The sequence below is a fragment of the Gadus morhua genome, chromosome 17 (genome assembly GCF_902167405.1).
Source record: "Gadus morhua chromosome 17, gadMor3.0, whole genome shotgun sequence".
Lineage (NCBI taxonomy): Eukaryota > Metazoa > Chordata > Actinopteri > Gadiformes > Gadidae > Gadus > Gadus morhua.
In genome coordinates this window covers 6,901,258-6,922,154 of record NC_044064.1, presented here as the reverse complement: position 1 = coordinate 6,922,154, position 20,897 = coordinate 6,901,258, and the positions used below count along the sequence as shown (strand labels likewise).

Sequence of the window (20,897 nt, the reverse complement as noted above, 5' to 3'; positions counted from 1 at the left end):
TAATATTAGAAGCAGCGGCATTGGTGGTATTTTGATTCCATAAGTGCTTCCCTTTGGGGTTATCTTGATTGGGTCTCGTCTTCAACTCCCAACCACTCCGTGAAATTAAGGGATGCATTTGTCGAAAGTATTACCCTAACAGGAGCATTGATTTGTCTTTTTTACATAAGTGCTACATTTTGGCGTACTTTTACTTGACTTACACAACCATATCCACTGCATGTTCTCAAAACCTTCTTAAACTCAGCAAGATCACCTGACATAGAGGCATTGGTGGTCTCTTAGTGTGTGTGTATGTGTGTGTGTGTGTGTGTGTGTGTGTCTGTGTGTGTGTGTGTTGAGAGCTGCTATGATACAACTGCTGATGCTGATGTGAAGAGGGTCCAGCAGTATGAAGTATATTTATGATTTAATAAAGCACTGACCTCTTCGTTCCTTGTCTCTCCTACATTGCAGTAGGAAGTGGGCTTCTGTCTCCCTCTCCTGGGGACAGAATGGACCCAGCCTGGCTCCTCTGGGTAGCTAGGTTTGCCTGTGACGGCCTTGCTCCATGGCCAGGCTGTGTCCACTGAGCCTGGACGATGGCAGGGATCTCCTCAGCTTTCTATTGGTCACATTGGACAGATATTTGGTCTCTGTACATCTGTCTATTGAGTGGGCCCATACTCTCTCTTTTATCTTTACTTGTCTCTCTATTTCACACCGGTCTATCTCTCTATCTGTCCTTCTGTATCACACTCCCTACAAGAAGCCCAACAACACCTGCTGGGCCGTGGTCAACTACACCCCGAACTCACCACACACACACACACACACACACACACACACACACACACAAACACCCACCCCCACCCCCACCCCAAGTGGTTTGCTCCAACTTTGTGTGTGTGTGTGTGTGTGTGTGTGTGTGTGTGTGTGTGTGTGTGTGTGTGTGTGTGTGTGTGTCCCACTTTTACCAGCAGGGGGTGCACTAGTTCTTCAAACCGGGCAAACTTTCCAAAAGCAAAAGGAAATCCCACACTGACCAGACTGTATCGCTGTCTGCTGCTCTCAGTTCTGATGCTCGCGTGTGCACTCAGCGTGCGGGTACACATCGGGGAGAGTTCCTAAAGCAGCGTAGCGCCAAGAAACAGCTCTTTTCTCGTCTGTTTCTGTTGAAAATCGGTTTGAAAGTATTCGGGGCGGCCCCGGAACTCCGGATAGATCTACACCAATGATCACAGTTACAGTCACAAATCACGACACAATCCCAGCATATCTCTCGTTCTGCACCGGCTCACTTTCAACTCCAGAAAGAAGTGAACACACATCAACGCATTTGAAGAGGCCACACAGTGCGCATTAATGCAGTGCACTAATGAGCCGTGGGGGCGGAGCCAGGTGTTAAGGGAGGAGCCAGGTGTTAGGGGAGGAGGGGAGAGGACGTCAGGTTGAGGAAACGAAACCTAAAGTGCATAGAAACCAAAGTCCAAAGCCAACCGACGTGGAAGCAGTTCTCTCTTTCGGGAGAAATATAACACGCAATAATTAGTCTGTTACTCAGAAACAACCACAAGGTGAGTAAAGCAGCACAACTTTGAGTTAAAAACACTTTTCCCTTTATGGAATTAAAAAAAGAATGGCATTGCTCGATGCCTAAACCTTGTTGTCTGTGTCTAGGATGGCCTCTGCTAACGCTTCCTGGTCTGAGGAGAACTTTTCATGTTCCATCTGTCTGGATGTGTTCAGCAGTCCAGTTTCCACACCATGTGGACACAACTTCTGCAGAACCTGTATTACGAAGTTCTGGGATAAACAAGTCCAGTACAAATGTCCTGTATGCAACGAGCATTTCCACACTAGACCTGATCTACGTGTCAATATCCTCTTATCAGAGCTGGCCTCTCAGTTTAGAACGACCGTACGAGTAAAAGAGCAGCCTTGTGTTGAATCATCAGAAGTTCCCTGTGATGTCTGTACTGGGACCCAGCTGAAGGCTGTGAAGTCCTGCCTAGTGTGTTTTGTCTCTTTCTGCCAAACCCACCTGGAACCACATCAGAGAATCGCAGTCCTGAAGAAACATCGGCTGGTCGAGCCAATGGACCGTCTGGAAGACAGGTTGTGTAAGAAACACGACAGACTTCTGGAGCTCTTCTGCAAAACTGAATTTTTGTGTGTGTGTCAGTCCTGCACAGAGGGTGATCACAGGTCCCATCCTGTTGTACCTCTAAAGGAGGAATATGAAGTGAAGATGGCCCAGCTGGGGAAGATGGAGGCTGAAGTTCAGCAGATGATCCACGAGAGACAAAATAATATTCAGGAGATTAAAGACACAGTTAAACGCAGCAAAGCAGATGCAGACAGAGAGATAGCCGATGGTGTGCAGGTGCTCACTGCTCTGATGCGCTCCATTGAAGAGTGCCAGGATGATCTCAACCAAATGGTTAAAGAGAGACTGAAATCCACAGAGAAACAAGCTGAAGACCTCATCAAAGAACTGGAGCAGGAAATAGAAGATCTGACAAATAGAGGCTCAGAGGTGAAGCAGCTCTCACACACTAAAGACCACCTCCACTTCCTCCAGGCCTTCAGATCCCTGAAGGATCCTCCACCCACCAGGGACCGGACGACGGTGGAGGTCCGTCCTCCGTCATACGTAGGGACCTTGAGGAGATCCCTGGATCAGCTGGAGGAGACACTGAACATGGAGATGAAGAAGCTACGTGATGATGTTGAACTGAAGAGGGTCCAGCAGTATGAAGTAGATGTGACTCTGGATCCTGATACAGCTCATCCCAGGCTCATCCTGTCTGAGGATGGGAAACAAGTCCATGATGGAGGTGTAGCGACGAAACTCACAAACAACCCTCAGAGATGTACATATTATATATGTGTGCTTACGAGGCAGAGCTTCTCCTCAGGGAGATTTTACTTTGAGGTCCAAGTTAAAGACAAGACTGTATGGTATTTAGGAGTGGCCAGTGCGTCTATCAACAGAAAAGATGGGATCAAGTGGACCCCTAAGACGGGTTACTGGACTCTTCAAAATGAAAATTGCTGGTTGGTATTTAAAGGTAACCCTGATGTCTGTCTTCCTCTGAGAGCTGAGCTCCAGAAGGTGGGGGTGTTTGTTGATTATGATGAGGGTCTGGTCTCCTTCTATGATGTTGAAGCCAGGGTTCATCTCTACTCTGCTACCGGCTGCACCTTTAGAGGGCCTCTCTATCCACTCCTCAGTCCGTGGTTAACTGAGGACGGTAAAAACTCTGCCCCATTGATCATCTCACCTGTCAATCAAACAGACTAGGACTTTTGTTTGATGATCAAATAACCAAACAACCCAAACAACAAATGTTGTTTTCTGATTAAGAATACCATGTGAGATCTGAGAGAACTGCATTCGTATCGCACTATTTAATGTCATTCATCAAGGATAAATACAATAAGCCATTGATACTTTGTACTATAAATAATGTAACCCATTTCAGCTGGTAAAACGACACTATAATGTCAACGTCTTTTTTTCCTGAAGGTTTTTTTGTTCATTTAAAGATATACAATTGGGATTGTAGAAAATGTTTAAAATGTGAATTATTAACTTTGCTAACATTATAGATTATAGATATTTTTTAACCAAATACTTGTATCGTTTATTATTTTGAATCATGTTTGACAACACAATACATTATTTGTTCTGTTTAAAATTTTAATAAAAAGTGGAATGTGGACATTCGTTGATGAATATGTACATTCTACAACATGTATTCAGTGGAATAGGTACATTTTCTGTGTAATTGGTACAGTCTCAGTGCAATATGTATTCACTAGATTAGGTTCATTATCAGAGGGGTGACACTAAAACAACTGCCCCAAAAACCCTTTTATACATGATGGGATTCAAGGAATGATTCAAAGAACAGAATAATTGCGCATGTTTGTGGATGGAGAGCCAGTCAATGACTTTTAATCCCCACCATGCAGCAACCCAACATGTGTTACACCTTACACAAAGCTCCCAGTTGCTACATGTAAAGATTACCCCCAATTGTGTGAGTAGGACTTTGTCTCTCCTCTCCTCTCCTCTCCTCTCCTCTCCTCTCCTCTCCTCTCCATCCTCTCAGCTCAGTTCCTCCTCTATCCTTCCTCTCTTCCACCTCCTCTCTCCTTCCTCTTTCTTCTCTTCCTCCTCTCTCCTCTCTCTGCTCGCCTTTCTAGCTCATCCAGTATTGTGTTAATTATTGCTGCATCTACACATTACGAGTAGATATAACATAGGTACTAATTCAATTATTTAAGTCAATGTTTGAACTTTTTAAAGTTTAATTTAGGTAGCTCAGAATATACAATTTTTAAGTGTCTTTGTTATAGTCTACTCCCTGTGCCCTGGCACAACCAAGCAGCAGTCCAATAATCAGTATTTTGAGCGACACCCAGTGGCGGGAGCGGGTATCACCACAGAGGGGCGGGACGTTCTTTGTGTCCCCTAGTCGTACCACACTGCATTGTTTAAATGCAACATACTTGATTAAAACAAATAAGCTGTATTGTTATCACAGTATTCCACACAAACCATACGTATAATACATAGATGGAGCAACATAAAAGTCCAGCAAATATAGACTTCTAAACTCATCGCGTCAAATTCAGTTTTATTTTAGGTATACACTAAACAACCCCCCATTGGTGTCTTTAGCCTGGGAACATTAACCCACCGCTTTTTAAAATTGCGGATTTTTTCCCCATCATCATTGATTAAATATATCCAGAGAAGTTCTAAACTCTGTTTTGTCATATTTTAGATCAGCGATATTGGATATTGTTATCGCTGGGCTGATGTGTAATGCTTACTTCTACCGTCAGGGGAGCACTAGTCCTTCAAACGATGGACATTCGCCCCGTCGCCTCCTGACACACACTGACACTGTAGCCTATAACATTAACATAGTAAATCGTAAACCCTACTATTATATAGAACATCTCTAATAAGACTATTAAATTATTATTGTAAGACATGATTCACGTTTTTTTTAATTCCATCTCATGATTAATGTATAAACTACAGCCACCTGCAACTAATTCACTAATGACCTCCTTAATTACCTCACGTGGGCTACTTGAACAGGGGCCGTTTAGAAACGTGCAGTCCCGTCGTCGTTCGCCGGCAGAAGGCGGGGAATATCTGCGTTTGTGTAGACTTTACGGTAAATGGGGGTTGTCGCGTGGTGCTCGTGGGTCAGATGGTCATCTCTCTGTCTCTCACCTCAGGGTTCCCCGGCACTACTGAAGCAAACCACACGGCTCTACATGGCGCTTTAGTAGTTCCCACCACCGCACCGAGGGAGGAGGGACAAGGAGAGGGTTTGTGTGTGTGTGTGTGTGTGTGTGTGTGTGTGTGTGTGTGTGTGTGTGTGTGTGTGTGTGTGTGTGTGTGTGTGTGTGTGTGTGTGTGTGTTTGTGAGTGTCTCTCTCTTTCTTTCTATATTTATTTTGATCAGCATATAATTGCACAGATGGATAACATGAAGGTGTTGAATGAATGCAGCGTGAATATGGCGTTGGGCTGGTGGCGGGTGTGTCGAGGATAGCCGCAGCAGACAGAGTGGGAGACGTCTTCCGCTGTCGCTCTCCAAGGTGCTGAACTTCAGCTGAGCGATGACGACAGCAACAAGGGGCGGTAGGCTCCCCTGGACCTCTCTCTCTGCCCTGAGGCTCCCCTGGACCTCTCTCTCTGCCCCGAGGCTCCCCTGAGGCAGCAGATGTATGGAGGTAGATTATGGAGGTAGATTTGTGTCTTTATTATGCAATCAGAAATAATAGGTTTGAGAGCAAAACTTTCCACACTGCAATCAAAAAATAGGTTTGAGAGCAAAACTTTCCACACTGCAATCAAAAAATAGATTTGAGAGCAAAGCTATCGACACTGCAATCAAAAAATGTTTTATTGCAAGATAAATGAATGTGATAAAAATGTTTTTAATGGGAATCCAAAAGTTTTGTTTGCAAACCCAAAAGTTTTGTTTGCAAATCCAAAAGTTTTGTTTGCGAATCCAAAGTTTTGTTTGCGAATCCAAAAGCTTTGTTTGCGAATCCTAAAGTTTTGCTTGCGAATCCAAAAGCTTTGCTTGCTGTTGAGCTGAATCTCGTGGGCGGGACCTACGCCGGAAGATGTAAGACACGTCTCTATTGGCCAGTCTCGATCGGAGTGACAGCTTGGCAACATCCACAGTTAGTAACGAGAGAGGGAGTTCTATTTCATGTAGGCTACGCCGTCTAGGCTTCGCCTTAGGGGCTTGTCCCGTGCGCGCGCTTGCGCGCCCTGAAAATTCCGTAGGCCTCCCTGTCAGCCGACAAGGAGACCATGGCAGAGGAGAGCAGGGCGATGTTGTTGACCGTCGCCGCGGATTGAGAGGCACAAACGAACACCCTGTCCGTCAGGCCGACAATCTGCTTCTGGAGGCGGTCGGGGGGCAGCGGCTTTTCGGAAGTTGCCAAGCTGTCACTCCTTTTGAGACTGGCCAATAGAGACGTGTCTTACATCTTTCGGCGTAGGTCCCGCCCACGAGATTCAGCTCAACAGCAAGCAAAGCTTTTGGATTCGCAAGCAAAACTTTAGGATTCGCAAACAAAGCTTTTTGATTCGCAAACAAAACTTTTGGATTCGCAAACAAAACTTTTGGATTTGCAAACAAAACTTTTGGGTTTGCAAACAAAACTTTTGGATTCCCATTAGTATTTTTTTTATCACATTAATTTATCTTGCAATAAAACATTTTTTGATTGCAGTGTCGATAGTTTTGCTCTCAAATCTATCTTTTGATTGCAGTGTGGAAAGTTTTGCTCTCAAACCTATTTTTTGATTGCAGTGTGGAAAGTTTTGCTCTCAAACCTATTATATTTGATTGCATAATAAAGACACAAATCTACCTCCATAAAAAAGACGCATGCGCTCAACCCAGATTGTGAGAGATTGCAAAATCTGAGGTGAGGCAGCCAGTACCTCTGCCGCTCTTCGCGCCGCTCAGCGATTTTGGTGAATGAATTACATCTATAGTATGCCAGGCCTACAGATAAATAGGCAATACAATTATTATTTGTTTTTTCCTTTCACAATAACGCGTGAGACTCTGCCTCCCCTGCCTCCCCTGACCGCACGTCCCTGGTGCGCTGCGTTCGCAAACCTTCATCCCGGAGTGCTACTGACGTTACAGACCTCTCTTTTCAGACTGAATGCTGTCTGCTGCTCTCATAGCTCTGCTGCTTGTGTGTACACTGTGCGCGTGCCCACCGGGGTAAGTTCCAACAGCAGCGTAACGCCAATAAACAGCTCTATGCTCTTTACTTTTCTCTCTTTGTTTAAAATCGAATCGGTGGTGGATAAAGTATTCGGGGAAGCCTCGGAAACCCGGGTCGATGAGTAGCAAATCACCACTAAATCCCCACAATGTCTCTCGGAGTTGTTTACTCCGGCTCTCTTGTAACTCCAGAAAAAGAGACGAGGAACATCAACGCATGTGACGTTACATACACAGAGAATGGATGTGCCTAAAGTCAGACTGTGAAAGGTGAAACATCAGGGAACTGCACGACCGTGGGGGCGGAGCCTGGGGTTAGTGGCAGAGCCAGATGATAGAGTAGGAGAGGAGAGGACGTCATGTTGAGGAAACGAAACCTAAGGTTTATAGAACCGAAAGACATCCGACGTGGAAGCAATCCTCTCGTTCGGGAGAAAAATAACACGCATTTTGGAGCAAATAGTCTGACAGACAGAAACCACAACGAGGTGAGTAAAAAAGCAAAACTTTGGAAGAACATAACACTTCTCTTTCCGTTATGGACATGGAATTAGAAAAATTATGGTATTGCTCGATGCATAAACCTTGTTGTCTGTGTCTAGGATGGCCTCTGCTAAGACTTCCTGGTCTGAAGAGAACTTTTCATGTTCCATCTGTCTGGATGTGTTCAGCAGTCCAGTTTCCACACCATGTGGACACAACTTCTGCAGAACCTGTATTACGAAGTTCTGGGATGAACAAGTCCGGTACAAATGTCCTGTTTGCAACGAGCATTTCCACACAAGACCTGATCTACGTGTCAATACCCTCTTATCAGAGCTGGCCGCTCAGTTTAGAACAAATGTAGAAGTAAAGGAGCAGCCTTGTGTTGAATCATCAGAAGTTCCCTGTGACGTCTGTACTGGGACCCAGCTGAAGGCCGTGAAGTCCTGCCTGGTGTGTTTGGTCTCCTACTGCCAAACCCACCTGGAGCCACATCAGAGAGTCACAGTCATGAAGAAACATAGGCTGGTCGAGCCAATGGGCCGTCTGGAAGACAGGGTGTGTAAGAAACACGACCGACTTCTGGAGCTCTTCTGCAAGACTGAACAGGTGTGTGTGTGTCAGTCCTGCACAGAGGGTGACCACAGGTCCCATCCTGTTGTACCTCTAAAGGAGGAATATGAAGTGAAGATGGCCCAGCTGGGGAAGATGGAGGCTGAAGTTCAGCAGATGATCCAGGAGAGACAAAATAATATCCTGGAGATTAAAGACACAGTTAAACGCAGCAAAGCAGATGCAGACAGAGAGATAGCCGATGGTGTGCAGGTCCTCACTGCTCTGATGCGCTGCATTGAAAAGTGCCAGGATGATCTCAACCAAATGGTTAAAGAGAGACTGAAATCCACAGAGAAACAAGCTGAAGACCTCATCAAAGAGCTGGAGCAGGAAATAGAAGATCTGACCAATAGAAGTTCAGAGGTGAAGCAGCTCTCATACACTAAAGACCACCTCCACTTCCTCCAGGCCTTCAGATCCCTGAAGGATCCTCCACCTACCAGGGACCGGACGACGGTGGAGGTCCATCCTCCGTCATACGTAGGGACCTTGAGGAGCTCCCTGGATCAGCTGGAGGAGACACTGAACATGGAGATGAAGAAGATGCGTGATGTTGAACTGAAGAGGGTCCAGCAGTATGAAGTAGATGTGACTCTGGATCCTGATACAGCTCATCCCAGGCTCATCCTGTCTGGGGATGGGAAACAAGTACATGATGGAGGTGTAGCGAAGGAACTCCCAGACAACCCTAAGAGATTTACATATTATATATGTGTGCTTACGAGGCAGAGCTTCTCCTCAGGGAGATTTTACTTTGAGGTCCAGGTTGAAGACAAGACTGTATGGTATATTGGAGTGGCCAGAGAGTCCATCAACAGAAAAGGTTTTACCCCTCGGACCCCTGAGACGGGCTACTGCACTCTCTACTACGACAAGTATGGGTTGGTATTTAAAGGTAACCCTGATGTCCGTCTCCCTCTGAGAGCTGAGCTCCAGAAGGTGGGGGTGTTTGTGGATTATGATGAGGGTCTGGTCTCCTTCTATGATGTGGAAGCCAGGGTTCATCTCTACTCTGCTACCAGCTGCACCTTTAGAGAGCCTCTCTATCCATTCCTCTCTACGGGGTTCCCTTGGGCTGTTCAAAACTCTGCCCCATTGATCATCTCACCTGTCAATCAAACAGACTAGGACATTTGTTTGATGATCAAATAACCAAACAACCCACAAATGTTGTTTTCTGAATAAGAATACCATGTGAGATCTGAGAGAACTGCATTTGTATTGCACTATTTAATGTCATTCATCAAGGATAAATACAATAAGCCATTAATACTTTGTACTATAAATAATACAACCCATTTTAGCTGGTAAAATGACACTATAATGTTCAATGTCTTTTTTCCTGAAGGTTTTTTGTTCATTTGAAGATATACAATTGGGATTGTAGAAAATGTTTAAAATGTGAATTATTAACATTGCTAAAATTATATTTTATAGATATTTTTAAACAAATACTTATATTGTTTATTATTTTGAATCATGTTTTGACAACACAACACATTCTTTGTACTGTTTCTAATTTTAATAAAAAGTAGAATGTGGACATCGTTGATGAATATGTACATTCTACAACATGTATTCAGTGGAAAAGGTACATTTTCTGTGTAATTGGTACAGTCTCAGTGCAATATGTATTCACTAGATTAGGGACATTATCAGAGGGGTAAAACTAAAACAACCTCACCAAAAACCCTTTTATACATGATGGGATTCAAGGAATGATTCAAAGAACAGAATAACAGCACATGTTTGTAGCTGGAGAGCCAGTCAATGACTTTTAATCCCCACCATGCAGCAACCCAACATGTGTTAAACCTTACCCAAAGCTCCCAGTTGCTACATGTAAAGATTACCCCCAATTGTGTGAGTATGACTTTGTCTTGTCAGCTCTCCTCTCCTCTCCATCCTCTCATCTCAGTTCCTCCTCTATCCTTCCTCTCTTCCACCTCCTCTCTCCTTCCTCTTTTTTCTTTTCCTCCTCTCTCCTATCTCTGCTCGCCTTTCTAGCTCATCCAGTATTGTGTTAATTATTGCTGCATCTACACATTACGAGTAGATATAACATAGGTACTAATTCAATTATTTAAGACTAATATTTGAACTTTTTAAAGGAAAATTTAGGTGGCTCAGAATAGACCATTTTTAAGTGTCTTTGTTGTCTACTGTTGCCTATAAGATATTTACATAGTATATCGTAAACCCTACTATTTTATAGAACATCTAATAAGACTATTTTTTTAATATTGTTAGACATGATTCACTTCCTTTTTTAATTCCGTCGCATGATTCAGGTATAAACTACAGCCACCTGCCACTAATTAATCAATTAATGATCTCCTTAATTACCTCACGTGCGCTACTTAGAGCAGGGGCCGTTTAGAAACGTGCAGTTACGTCGTCGTTCGCCGGTAGAAGGCGGTGTATGTCTACGGTTGTGAAGACTTTACGGTAAAGGGGGGTTGTTGCGTGGTGCTCGTGGGTCAGATCATCTCTCTGTCTCTCACCTCAGGGTTCCCCGGCACTACCGAAGCAAACCACACGGCTCCACATGGCGCTTTAGTAGTTCATGAGAGGGTTTTTGTGTGTGTGTGTGTGTGTGTGTGTTTGTGTGTGTGTGTGTGTGTGTGTGTGTGTGTGTGTGTGTGTGTGTGTGTGTGTGTGTGTGTGTGTGTGTGTGTGTGTGTGTGTGTGTGTGTGTGTGTGTGTCTTTCTATCTTTATTTTGATCAGCATATAATTGCACAGATGAATAACATGAAGGTGTTGAATGAATGCAGCGTGAATATGGCGTAGGCTTGGTGGCGGGTGTGTCGAGGATAGCCGCAGGAGACAGAGTGGGAGACGTCTTCCGCTGTCGCTCTCCAAGGTGCTGAACTCTGGCTGAGTGGTGACGTCACACGCTTTGGACAAGCCACCGAGCGCGTGGTTTAGGGAATCACCCCCGGTGTACATACTCCATTTAAAAAGAGGTAAGAATGTGGAACACTTTGCAGGAAGAACTACTTGCACCAAATGTGATGAGATAAGAAAAAAAAAAAGCAAAGAATTGTTGACAGCTTTTTTGTGCTACACAAAATCTCAATGGCATTAAAAACAAGATGGTGTAGAGACGTTTGCTTGAATTATCGATTGAAAATCATGCATTAATTCTGGAACTTCCTTCCTGGAAATAAGGGCCGTTCTGTAGTTCTCTGACGGCGTGGCACCAACTGCCATGCTCTACCAGTTGTGCCACCAGGGACCACAGGTAAATGCATAACATTTAAAAAAGGTATGTAAATGTGCCCTGAAATTTCCCTCAATTAAACAAATACTATTGCACGCTTCAACAGTTACTGGCAGTCCTTGGTTATCAGATTACGGCAAATGTGCTGGCTTCACCCCAGAGAAGGTGAAAACCTGATCTGCAATCAAGCCCCGCCCCTCAATGGAAAATACTGTCTACCAGACGTCAGCCAGAATGCATTTTTTACATTTTGATAGTGGGTTAGGGTTGGGACCAACTCCAACAGCATGTTTGGTTTTCTTTTACAACTTGACCTCAAGTAACTTTATTACAGCAACCCTATTGTCTAAATGTGATTCTTATTCTCTACGTTTTTGGTTAAGAAAGGAATAAAAAATATTCTGCTTGATTAGGTCATGGGTGGATGGGTTATGGATATGTTTCTTTAGACACTGTCATTTTGAACCAAACTAATAGCTGCAGTGAAAGAGTAAAGAAGAGAAGGTCAAGTTATTGTTGTCATGAGTTTCATTTGGCTGTCCAGACAACACAGGTAGAAAGGTCTTTAATTGTCTAGTTCTGTAATAACTGTAGCTTGATTCAATGAGGGGCCTCCTTGGACAGAATTCATACTTGGTCTTACACACACTATTATAACCTTGCATATACAGCTCTATTCTCATACACACACACTATTATACTCCTTTTACGTATGAGAGTGTATAGTCGTATATGTGAGAGAGTATAGTAGTGTATGTGAGAGATTATATAAGTGTGTGGGTTATATATAGTTGGGTATGGGAGACAGATCACTAGTGTGTTTGAGAGAGTATAGTTGTGTGTGTGAGAGAGTGTAGTGGTTTATGCAAGAGAATATAGCAGTGTGTGTGAGAGAGTGTAGTAGTCAATGTGAGAGTATAGTAATGTATTTGAGAGAGTATAGTAGTGTGTGAGAGAGCATATACAGTCGTTGGGTATGTGAGAGATTTGAGTAGTGTATGTGCGAGAGTTTAGTTGTGTATGTGAGAGAGCATAGTTGTTCATGCAAGAAAATATAGTAGCTTGTGTGAGACTATAGAAGATCATGTTAGCCAAATTAAAAAAACAAATGACCTTAGCAGGAGTTTGTATCAAGAGCGTTTGTGATTTGATTTGATGAAAGGTGATGCAGTGGGTTACATAGTGGTGATGTGTATTCAGCTGGACAAACCAACCAACCGGGTCCCCTGAGCCCCTCAACAGTCCTGGGCCCCGTTTCCCGAAAGCATAGTTTGCCTAAGTGGATCGTGAAGTGCATCGTACGAGCATCGTACAGCTTTCACACCGTTTCCCGAAAGCATCGTTGGTAACGAACGTTGTGAAAACGACTCGTAGCTAACAAGGACTCCAGGGGTACTTGTAGGATGCTAAGAGCATCGTTAGACTAATAGCCTCAGTGGCGTCACCAGCGTAGGCCTACATTCCTTGTATTGGATGCGTTTTATTAAACACATCCAATACCACGGAAGGCCCAGGTGGCGCAATTTCCCAACCAAAAACAGTGGTTACCGCCGATGTATTACTCATAGACTACTGTTAGATTTAAACAGCAAAGAAGAGACATGTTAGAAGTCAACAACAACATAATTTATTGCAGTAATTTAAAATTCGCAGCCAAAATGTACAGATTCAACGCCACGTCACAAGGCATATAATAAAATCAAATGATTCCATTTCTCTGGTGTGGGAGGTCGCTTTCGAGCCGCACTTGCTGTCTTCCTCTGATTTTAATTCAAACATCGTGGTTAAAAGGTCCTCATATTTGTCAATGACAGAAGACATAGGCTACTGTAGACATAGGCCTACATCATGTTGAGACCAGCGAGTGTCGGAGAATTTCTGCAGGCATTTTTTGTTGCGATTGTTTGCATCAAGCACTGTACCCCCTCAGTTTTATATAGGAAACTTGAGATACAAAGGTGAAATCGCCGGGCGTGCCAAGCTGCGCGACGGAACCGCCTTGGCAGTGTAAAAAAGACCTATAGCCTACTTCGTCCTGCCCGACAATATGGGCAGGATCTAGACCAAGCTCTCCTAATCGGGTCAGCAATAGCCGTGTGTCAATGCCTAGCCACTGCGTTTGAATTATGGAACGTTGCCTTTTTAATGTCTACAAATATTCTAGACTAGAGAGTGCGGGCCAATCAATGAAACCTTATGCGGAATCAGATAAAGTCGGCTGTCTTTGCTGCGCAAGGCACGTTTCAGAAATCAGCACATTAAGATAAATGTAGTTGTCACACAAGCTATTTTAGATTTTTGTTAATATGGAATTATTTCCGGGGGGAAAATGCTGTGAAAAATGTACGCACACTGTATTCAGGATTAGGACTGATACATATATCGGCCTAGGCCTAATCAATTTTGTTTTAATATCTTTAGCATTTATATTATTGCAGTCTATTCTTTTCGTAGGCTACTCTGCTGTTGGCCTTGATGGGGAGATAGTTTAACGCTTTTTAACCCCATTTTCCTGCGACATTCCTGCGTCTCCCCCTCCTACGGAACCCATTTCAGCACCGTGTCAGTAGACAATTACAATCCTACGAACGTCATGAGTTCGGTGAAGGCACGTTCATGTTAAGAGGAGTTTCGGGAAACGCTCCAAAGAAATTTAAGATGGATCGCAAGATCCATCGTGAGAAAGATCGTACGAGCGTAGTTCCATAGTTATCGGGAAATGGGGTCCTGGTTCATTGTGGGGCTGCAGGGCTGCCGGCTCCCCTGTGGACGCCCCTTCAGTTCAGCTTCAATAAGAGGAGGACAGGTGTGTCACATCAGAGCCTAATCAGCAAGGGACCGGGTCACCCTATCAGCCAATCAGAGGTGATGCCTGAAACAGCAGGTGTTTCACCTACAGAGGGAGTGAACAAATATAAATAATGCAAACCGATCTATTAATGGTGTAGAAAAGATGTTTGCTTGAATTATCCATTGAAAATCATGCATTCATTTATGAATTAGTTTCCTTCCTGGAACTACGGGCCCTTCTGTGGTTGTCTGAGGGCGTGGCACCAACTGCCATGCTCTACCAGTCATGCCACCAGGGACTAGAGATTCAAATCACCAAACGGATTCCTGGAACTGTTGAGTCACTGTTTATTAAAACCATTTATGAACCGAAAGCGAGAGAGAGAGAGAGAGAGAGAGAGAGAGAGAGAGAGAGAGAGAGAGAGAGAGAGAGAGAGAGAGAGAGAGAGAGAGAGAGAGAGAGAGAGAGAGAGAGAGAGAGAGAGAGAGAGAGAGAGAGAGAGAGAGAGAGAGAGACTTTGTTTTAATGCCCAGTTTGTGTGTGTGTGTGTGTGTGTGTGTGTGTGTGTGTGTGTGTGTGTGTGTGTGTGTGTGTGTGTGTGTGTGTGTGTGAGTGTGTGTGTGTGTGTGTTTCCTGTGTTTGTGTGTGTATAACATGGAACAAAATACCTTACATGATGACATCATGCAGACATCGTACTAAAAAAGTGTTTTCTCGTTTTTTATGTTTTTTGATTGGATGAAAGGTGATGCTGTGGGTTACATAGTAGTGCTGTGGATTCATCCAAATCTCAACTTAAATACATAACATTTTAAAAAGGCATGTAAATGTGCCATCAAATTGCCCTCAATTAAACCCATTTTATTGCACACGTTAACAGTTACTGGCAGTCCTTGGTTATTTGGTTACGTCAATCAAATGTTCTGGCTCCACCCCAGAGACGGTGAAAACCTGATCTGAAATCAAGCCCCGCCCCTCAATGGAAAATACTGTCTACCAGACGTCAGCCGGAATGCATTTTCTACATTCTGATAAGGGGTTAGGGATGGGACCAACTCCAACAGAATGTTTGGTTTTCCTTTACAACTTGACTGCAAGTTACTTTATTACAGCAACCCTATTGTCTTAATGTGATTCTTATTCTCTACGTTTTTTCTCTAGAGTATAGTTGTGTTTGTGAGAGAGTATAGTTGTTTATGCAAGAAAATATAGTAGTGTGTGAGAGAGTATAGTAGTGTGTGTGAGAGAGTATAGTTGTTTATGCAAGAGAATATAGTAGTGTGTGAGAGAGCAGAGTTGTTTATGCAAGAGAATAGGCATTAGCTTCTGGCGCTCAAAATACTGCGCTGTCATTTCATTCTCTGGAATTTCCAGCTATTTTGTTATGTGGTGTTCGCAGTCGCAGTCACAGCAAAAAATTATTTGGTCAATTGTTCGCGTCGTCACCCGAGTTTGAGAGAGGCTTCCTCTTGTGACCGCCAATTCATTCTGAACCATGGCCAGTCTCTACGTGTTGAGAGTGGCCATGGAAGCACCAGAGATGTCAGAAAAACCGACGGAGTCGTTTAGGATTCATAATATCATCCATTCTATAAAATATTCGAATCTAGAACACTCCGGGAACTCCGGCGGGGGTCCTGGAGCCCAATATATCAATAAAATAAGATGATATAATTTATAGATATCTGTATAATATAATATATAATATAACAGCCAAAAGCTGTGTGCGCCTCCGGATGATATTATGAATCTTACCGACTACGTCGGGTTCTCAGGCGTCTCTGGTCCTTCCACATCAATCTGAAGTCCAGATTGAACCTCGACATGGAGGAGAAAGGGATTGTTGCCGATGGCAGATTTCCGGAGCACCTCCGGCGAGGAGGTGCAGGAGGTCCCGCCGGCCCCCAGAGCTGAACTCCCTTTCCCCGCCGGAGGTGCTACGGGAGTCCGCAAACGGCAACAATCCCTTTCTCCTCCATGTCGTGGTTAAATTGTAATGACGACGGAAGATGCAGTGAATGAAGTATTGCTTAGACAGAGATTTATTAGATACCATCGCTGATAAATCGTTGGAACACACACAAGACCGGTAACCACGACAACGCCGGTAACCACAACAAATCCTGCTAAACCCAGTCCCCACGGGACCTCCACCACTAAGGCCCGCCCCCATCTCCCAAACCCTGTGACGCTACAATATTATTTTATAAAGATATCTATTTATTATATCATCTTATATTATTTAGATATAGAGTGTTCTAGATTAGAATATTTTATATAATATAATGTTTTATGATACAATGAATCCTAAACGACTGCGTCCGTTTTTCTGACGTCTCTGGTATTTCCACAACATGTGGAGACTGGCTAGGGTTTAGAATGAATTGGCGGTCACAAGAGGAAGCCTCTCTCCAACTCAGGCAACCACGCGAACGAGCGACCAAATATTTTTTGGGTGCGAACGCAGCATAACAACATTTGGGAAATTCCAGAGTGAAATTAAAGCGCAATATTTTGAGCGCCAGAAGCTACCGCATCTTCTGTCAGCCAATCGGGAACTGAGGAATCAAACTCACTTCCGTTTCAGTCAAACGCTCTCACACATACTACTATACTCTCTCACACACAACACTATTCTCTCTCACAAACAACACTATATTCTCTTGCAAAAACAACTATACTCTCACATACACTACTATACTCTCTCACATACACTAGTATTCTCTGTCACATACACTACTATACTCTCTCACATACCTAACTATACTCTCTCACATACACTACTATACCGTCTCACATACACTAGTATACTCTCTCACATACACTACTATACTCTCACATACCCAACTATATGCTCTCTCACTTACACTACTATATTCTCTAATACATACATGTAAAAGGAGCTTAATAGTGTGTGTATGAATATAGTGGTTTATATGCAAGATTATAATAGTGTGTGTAAGACCAAGTATGAATTTTGTCCCAGGCGGCTCCTCATATAATAGCGTGTGTTTATGAGAATAGTGGTGCATATGCGAGATTATAATAGTGTGTGAAAGACCAAGTCGAATTCTGTCCAAGGCGGCCCCTCAAATGATTCAGCTGACCCCGCTGATTCCGTCCCCATAAGGTGAGTGTGGTCTCCAGCTTGGCTACAGGGCCAGTAGGGACAGCAGACTGCACCCATTCAGTTGGCTCGGAGGAACAGAGGGAAATCCATGGACTGAAATTATCCCTATTATTAAGCCCTACTATTATTAGTAGTAGGTGAGTGCTACATGCAGCGCTCAACTATTGTTCTTCAAAAGTTGTATTCTTTCTTTACTCTTTATTATTCTCTACAAACTTTGGGACCTATCTCCTTCCTCAATTTTTCACCTAGAGACTCCATTCAAATTTTTAAATGTTCAGAATGGATTGGAATCGCGCGCTTCTTTTTCATATTTTATTAATATTTTATACTTTTTAAAATATTCTACTTTTAAAATACTATCTTTTTTTTAACATGGGAATCAACGGGAGGAGCCGTCCTCCCCTTGACTAAATCATAACTAAATCAATTCTCAACCGTTTATCTTTGTTCAAACCATGTAACAAATCGACACACTTGTATCTTCAATAATATCTAAACTGAATTTTGATATCATTTAAACTTTCTTCAGAATCACAGTTTTCGTGTCATACCGGTTTCGTTTTCAGCTGTTTTCATTGAAGACACTCCTACTTCTTAAGACATCGTAACGCAATAATTTTTCTACCGTTTACCTTCGTTCAAACCATTTAACAAAGCTACACACTTGTATCTTCAACTAGAAAATGCATTTCCTGCAGAAAATGTGGTGAGTGCTGTAGTACAAAGTGAAGTTGAAACTATTTTTTAATAAAGCCACATAGATGAAGATAACGTACATAATGATACATAAAGAAACGTTAAATGGCTTCGATCAAGTGAAGGGATTTTAGCAGAAATGTAAAATGAGTTTAACTGAAGAATCTGAAAGTTCAAATGTATTACCCTGCGCTGTGTGTGTGTGTGTGTGTGTGTGTGTGTGTGTGTGTGTGTGTGTGTGTGTGTGTGTGTGTGTGTGTGTGTGTGTGTGTGTGTGTGTGTGTGTGTGTATGACCCATAATGCACCACCAGTGATAATGTGACATTGTTAGGGCCACATTGTTGTGCCACTGCACATTTTAGGTTTGTTTTGCTCTCTCTGCGCTGGCATTGACGGTGTTGTCTCTGAATGGTGAACCTGTAGGTCTGGTTCTTCTGCCCTGCACCGAGGGCAGGGCAGCTGTTTTATGAGGTTAGAGATGAGCCTTATATAACTACCAATGTAAACTCAAAATTAACTTTATTAAGGGAGGAGCCAGGTGTTAGGGGAGGAGAGGAGAGGACGTCATGTTGAAGAAACGCACTTAAGGTTAGTAGTAACCAAAATCACCCGACGGTGTATCAGTTCATTCTTTCAGGAGATAAATAAAACGCATTTTGGAAAAAATAGTCTTACAGAAAGAAACCACAACAAGGTGAGTATAACAGCACAACTTTAAGAGAAGTTTAAAATTTCTTTCCTTTATGGAAAAATATAGGAATCAAGTAAAATCATCAATACATAAACCTTGTTGTCTGTGTCTAGGATGGCCTCGGCTAAGACTTCCTGGTCTGAAGAGAACTTTTCATGTTCCATTTGTCTGGATGTGTTCAACAGTCCAGTTTCCACACCATGTGGACACAACTTCTGCAGAACCTGTCTTACTAAGTTCTGGGATGAACAAGTCAAGTACAAATGTCCTGTTTGCAACAAGATTTTTGCCACAAGACCTGATCTACATGTCAATACCCTGGTATCAGAGATGGCTGCTCAGTTTAGAATGACTTTACTAGTAAAAGAGCAGCCTTGTGTTGAACCAGCAGAAGTTCCCTGTGACGTCTGTACTGAGATCCGGCTGAAATCTGTGAAGACCTGCCTGGTGTGTTTTATGTCTTTCTGCCAAACCCACCTGGAGCCACATCAGAGAGTCACAGTCCTAAAGAACCATCGGCTGGTTGAGCCTATGGACCGTCTGGAAGACAGGATGTGTAAGAAACACAACCGACTTCTGGAGCTCTTCTGCAAGACTGAACAGGAGTGTGTGTGTCCGTCCTGCACAGAGGGTGACCACAGGTCCCATCCTGTTGTACCTCTAAAGGAGGAATATCAAGTGAAGTTGGCCCAGATCGGGAAGATAGAGGCTGACGTTTCGCAGATGATCCAGGAGAGAGAAGTAAAGATTAAGGAGATCAGGGACACAGTAAAACGCAACAAGGCAGACGCAGACAGAGAGATAGCTGATGGTGTGCAGATCCTCACTGCTCTGATGCACTGTATTGAAAAGTGCCAGGATGATCTCAACCAAATGGTTAAAGAGAGACTAAAAACCACAAAGAAACAAGCTGAAGACCTCATCAAAGAGCTGGAGAAGGAAATAGAAGACCTGACCAAAAGAAGGTCAGAGGTGAAGCCACTCTCACACACTGAAGACCAACTCCACTTCCTCCAGGCCTTCAGATCCCTGAAGGATCCTCCACCCACCAGGGACTGGACGACGGTGAAGTTCCGTCCTCCGTCATACGTAGGGACCTTGGGGAGATCCCTGGATGAGCTGGAGGAGACACTGAACATGGAGATGAAGAATTTGCGCAAAGATGTTGAACTGAAGAGGATCCGGCAGTATGAAGTAGATGTGACTCTGGATCCTGATACAGCTCATCCCAAGCTCATCCTGTCTGGGGATGGGAAACAAGTACATGATGGAGGTGTAGCGAAGAAACTCCCAGACAACCCTAAGAGATTTACACAGAAAATGTATGTTCTCTCGAGGCAGTGCTTCTCCTCAGGGAGATTTTACTTTGAGGTCCAGGTTAAAGACAAGACTGTATGGTATTTAGGAGTGGTCAGAGAGTCCATCAACAGAAAACATTGGTCCATAAGGAACCCTGAGACGGGTTACTGGATTCTCTCCTACGACAAGGGTGGGTTGTCTTTTAGAGATATCCATCGTATCCGTCTCCCTCTGAGAGCTGAGCTCCAGAAGGTGGGGGTGTTTGTTGATTATGATGAGGGTGTGGTCTCCTTCTATGATGTGGAAGCCAGGGTTCATCTCTACTCTGCTACCGGCTGCACCTTTAGTGGGCCTCTCTATCCACTCCTCTCTACGTGTTCATGTGATGGAGGTAAAAACTCTGCCCCCCTGATCATCACACCTGTCAATCAAACAGACTAGGACTTTTGTTTGATAATAAAAATAATCAAACAACCAAAATAACTAATGTTGTTTCCTGCATGGGAATCTCTACCATGGGAGATCTGAGAAAGCTGCATTCATATTGTACTATTCACTGTTTTTTAAATACAACAAAATGTATTAAGCAAATTACATTGTGTACTGTAACAAATATAAATCATTTTAACTGGCTGGACTGGTCTTAAATGTCTTTTTATCTTAACGTTAGAAATTAGGTTAGTTGAAGGTGT

At 43.4% G+C, this 20,897-nt stretch overlaps 2 protein-coding genes across 2 annotated transcripts; both read left to right on the top strand.

Annotated features, from left to right (window-relative positions):
* Positions 1 to 1,444: 1,444 nt before the first annotated feature.
* Positions 1,445 to 9,910, top strand: LOC115529934 (uncharacterized). Its single transcript, XM_030339081.1, has 3 exons — positions 1,445 to 1,556; positions 1,660 to 3,282; positions 7,874 to 9,910. Exons 2-3 carry the CDS (start codon positions 1,661 to 1,663, stop codon positions 9,495 to 9,497), a joined length of 3,246 nt encoding a protein of 1,081 aa, XP_030194941.1. The 5' UTR covers positions 1,445 to 1,556; position 1,660; the 3' UTR covers positions 9,498 to 9,910.
* An 8,562-nt stretch (positions 9,911 to 18,472) lies between these two features.
* LOC115529699 (E3 ubiquitin-protein ligase TRIM39-like) lies at positions 18,473 to 20,897 on the top strand. Its single transcript, XM_030338655.1, has one exon. The coding sequence runs from the start codon at positions 19,021 to 19,023 to the stop codon at positions 20,644 to 20,646; it is 1,626 nt and encodes a 541-aa protein (XP_030194515.1). The 5' UTR covers positions 18,473 to 19,020; the 3' UTR covers positions 20,647 to 20,897.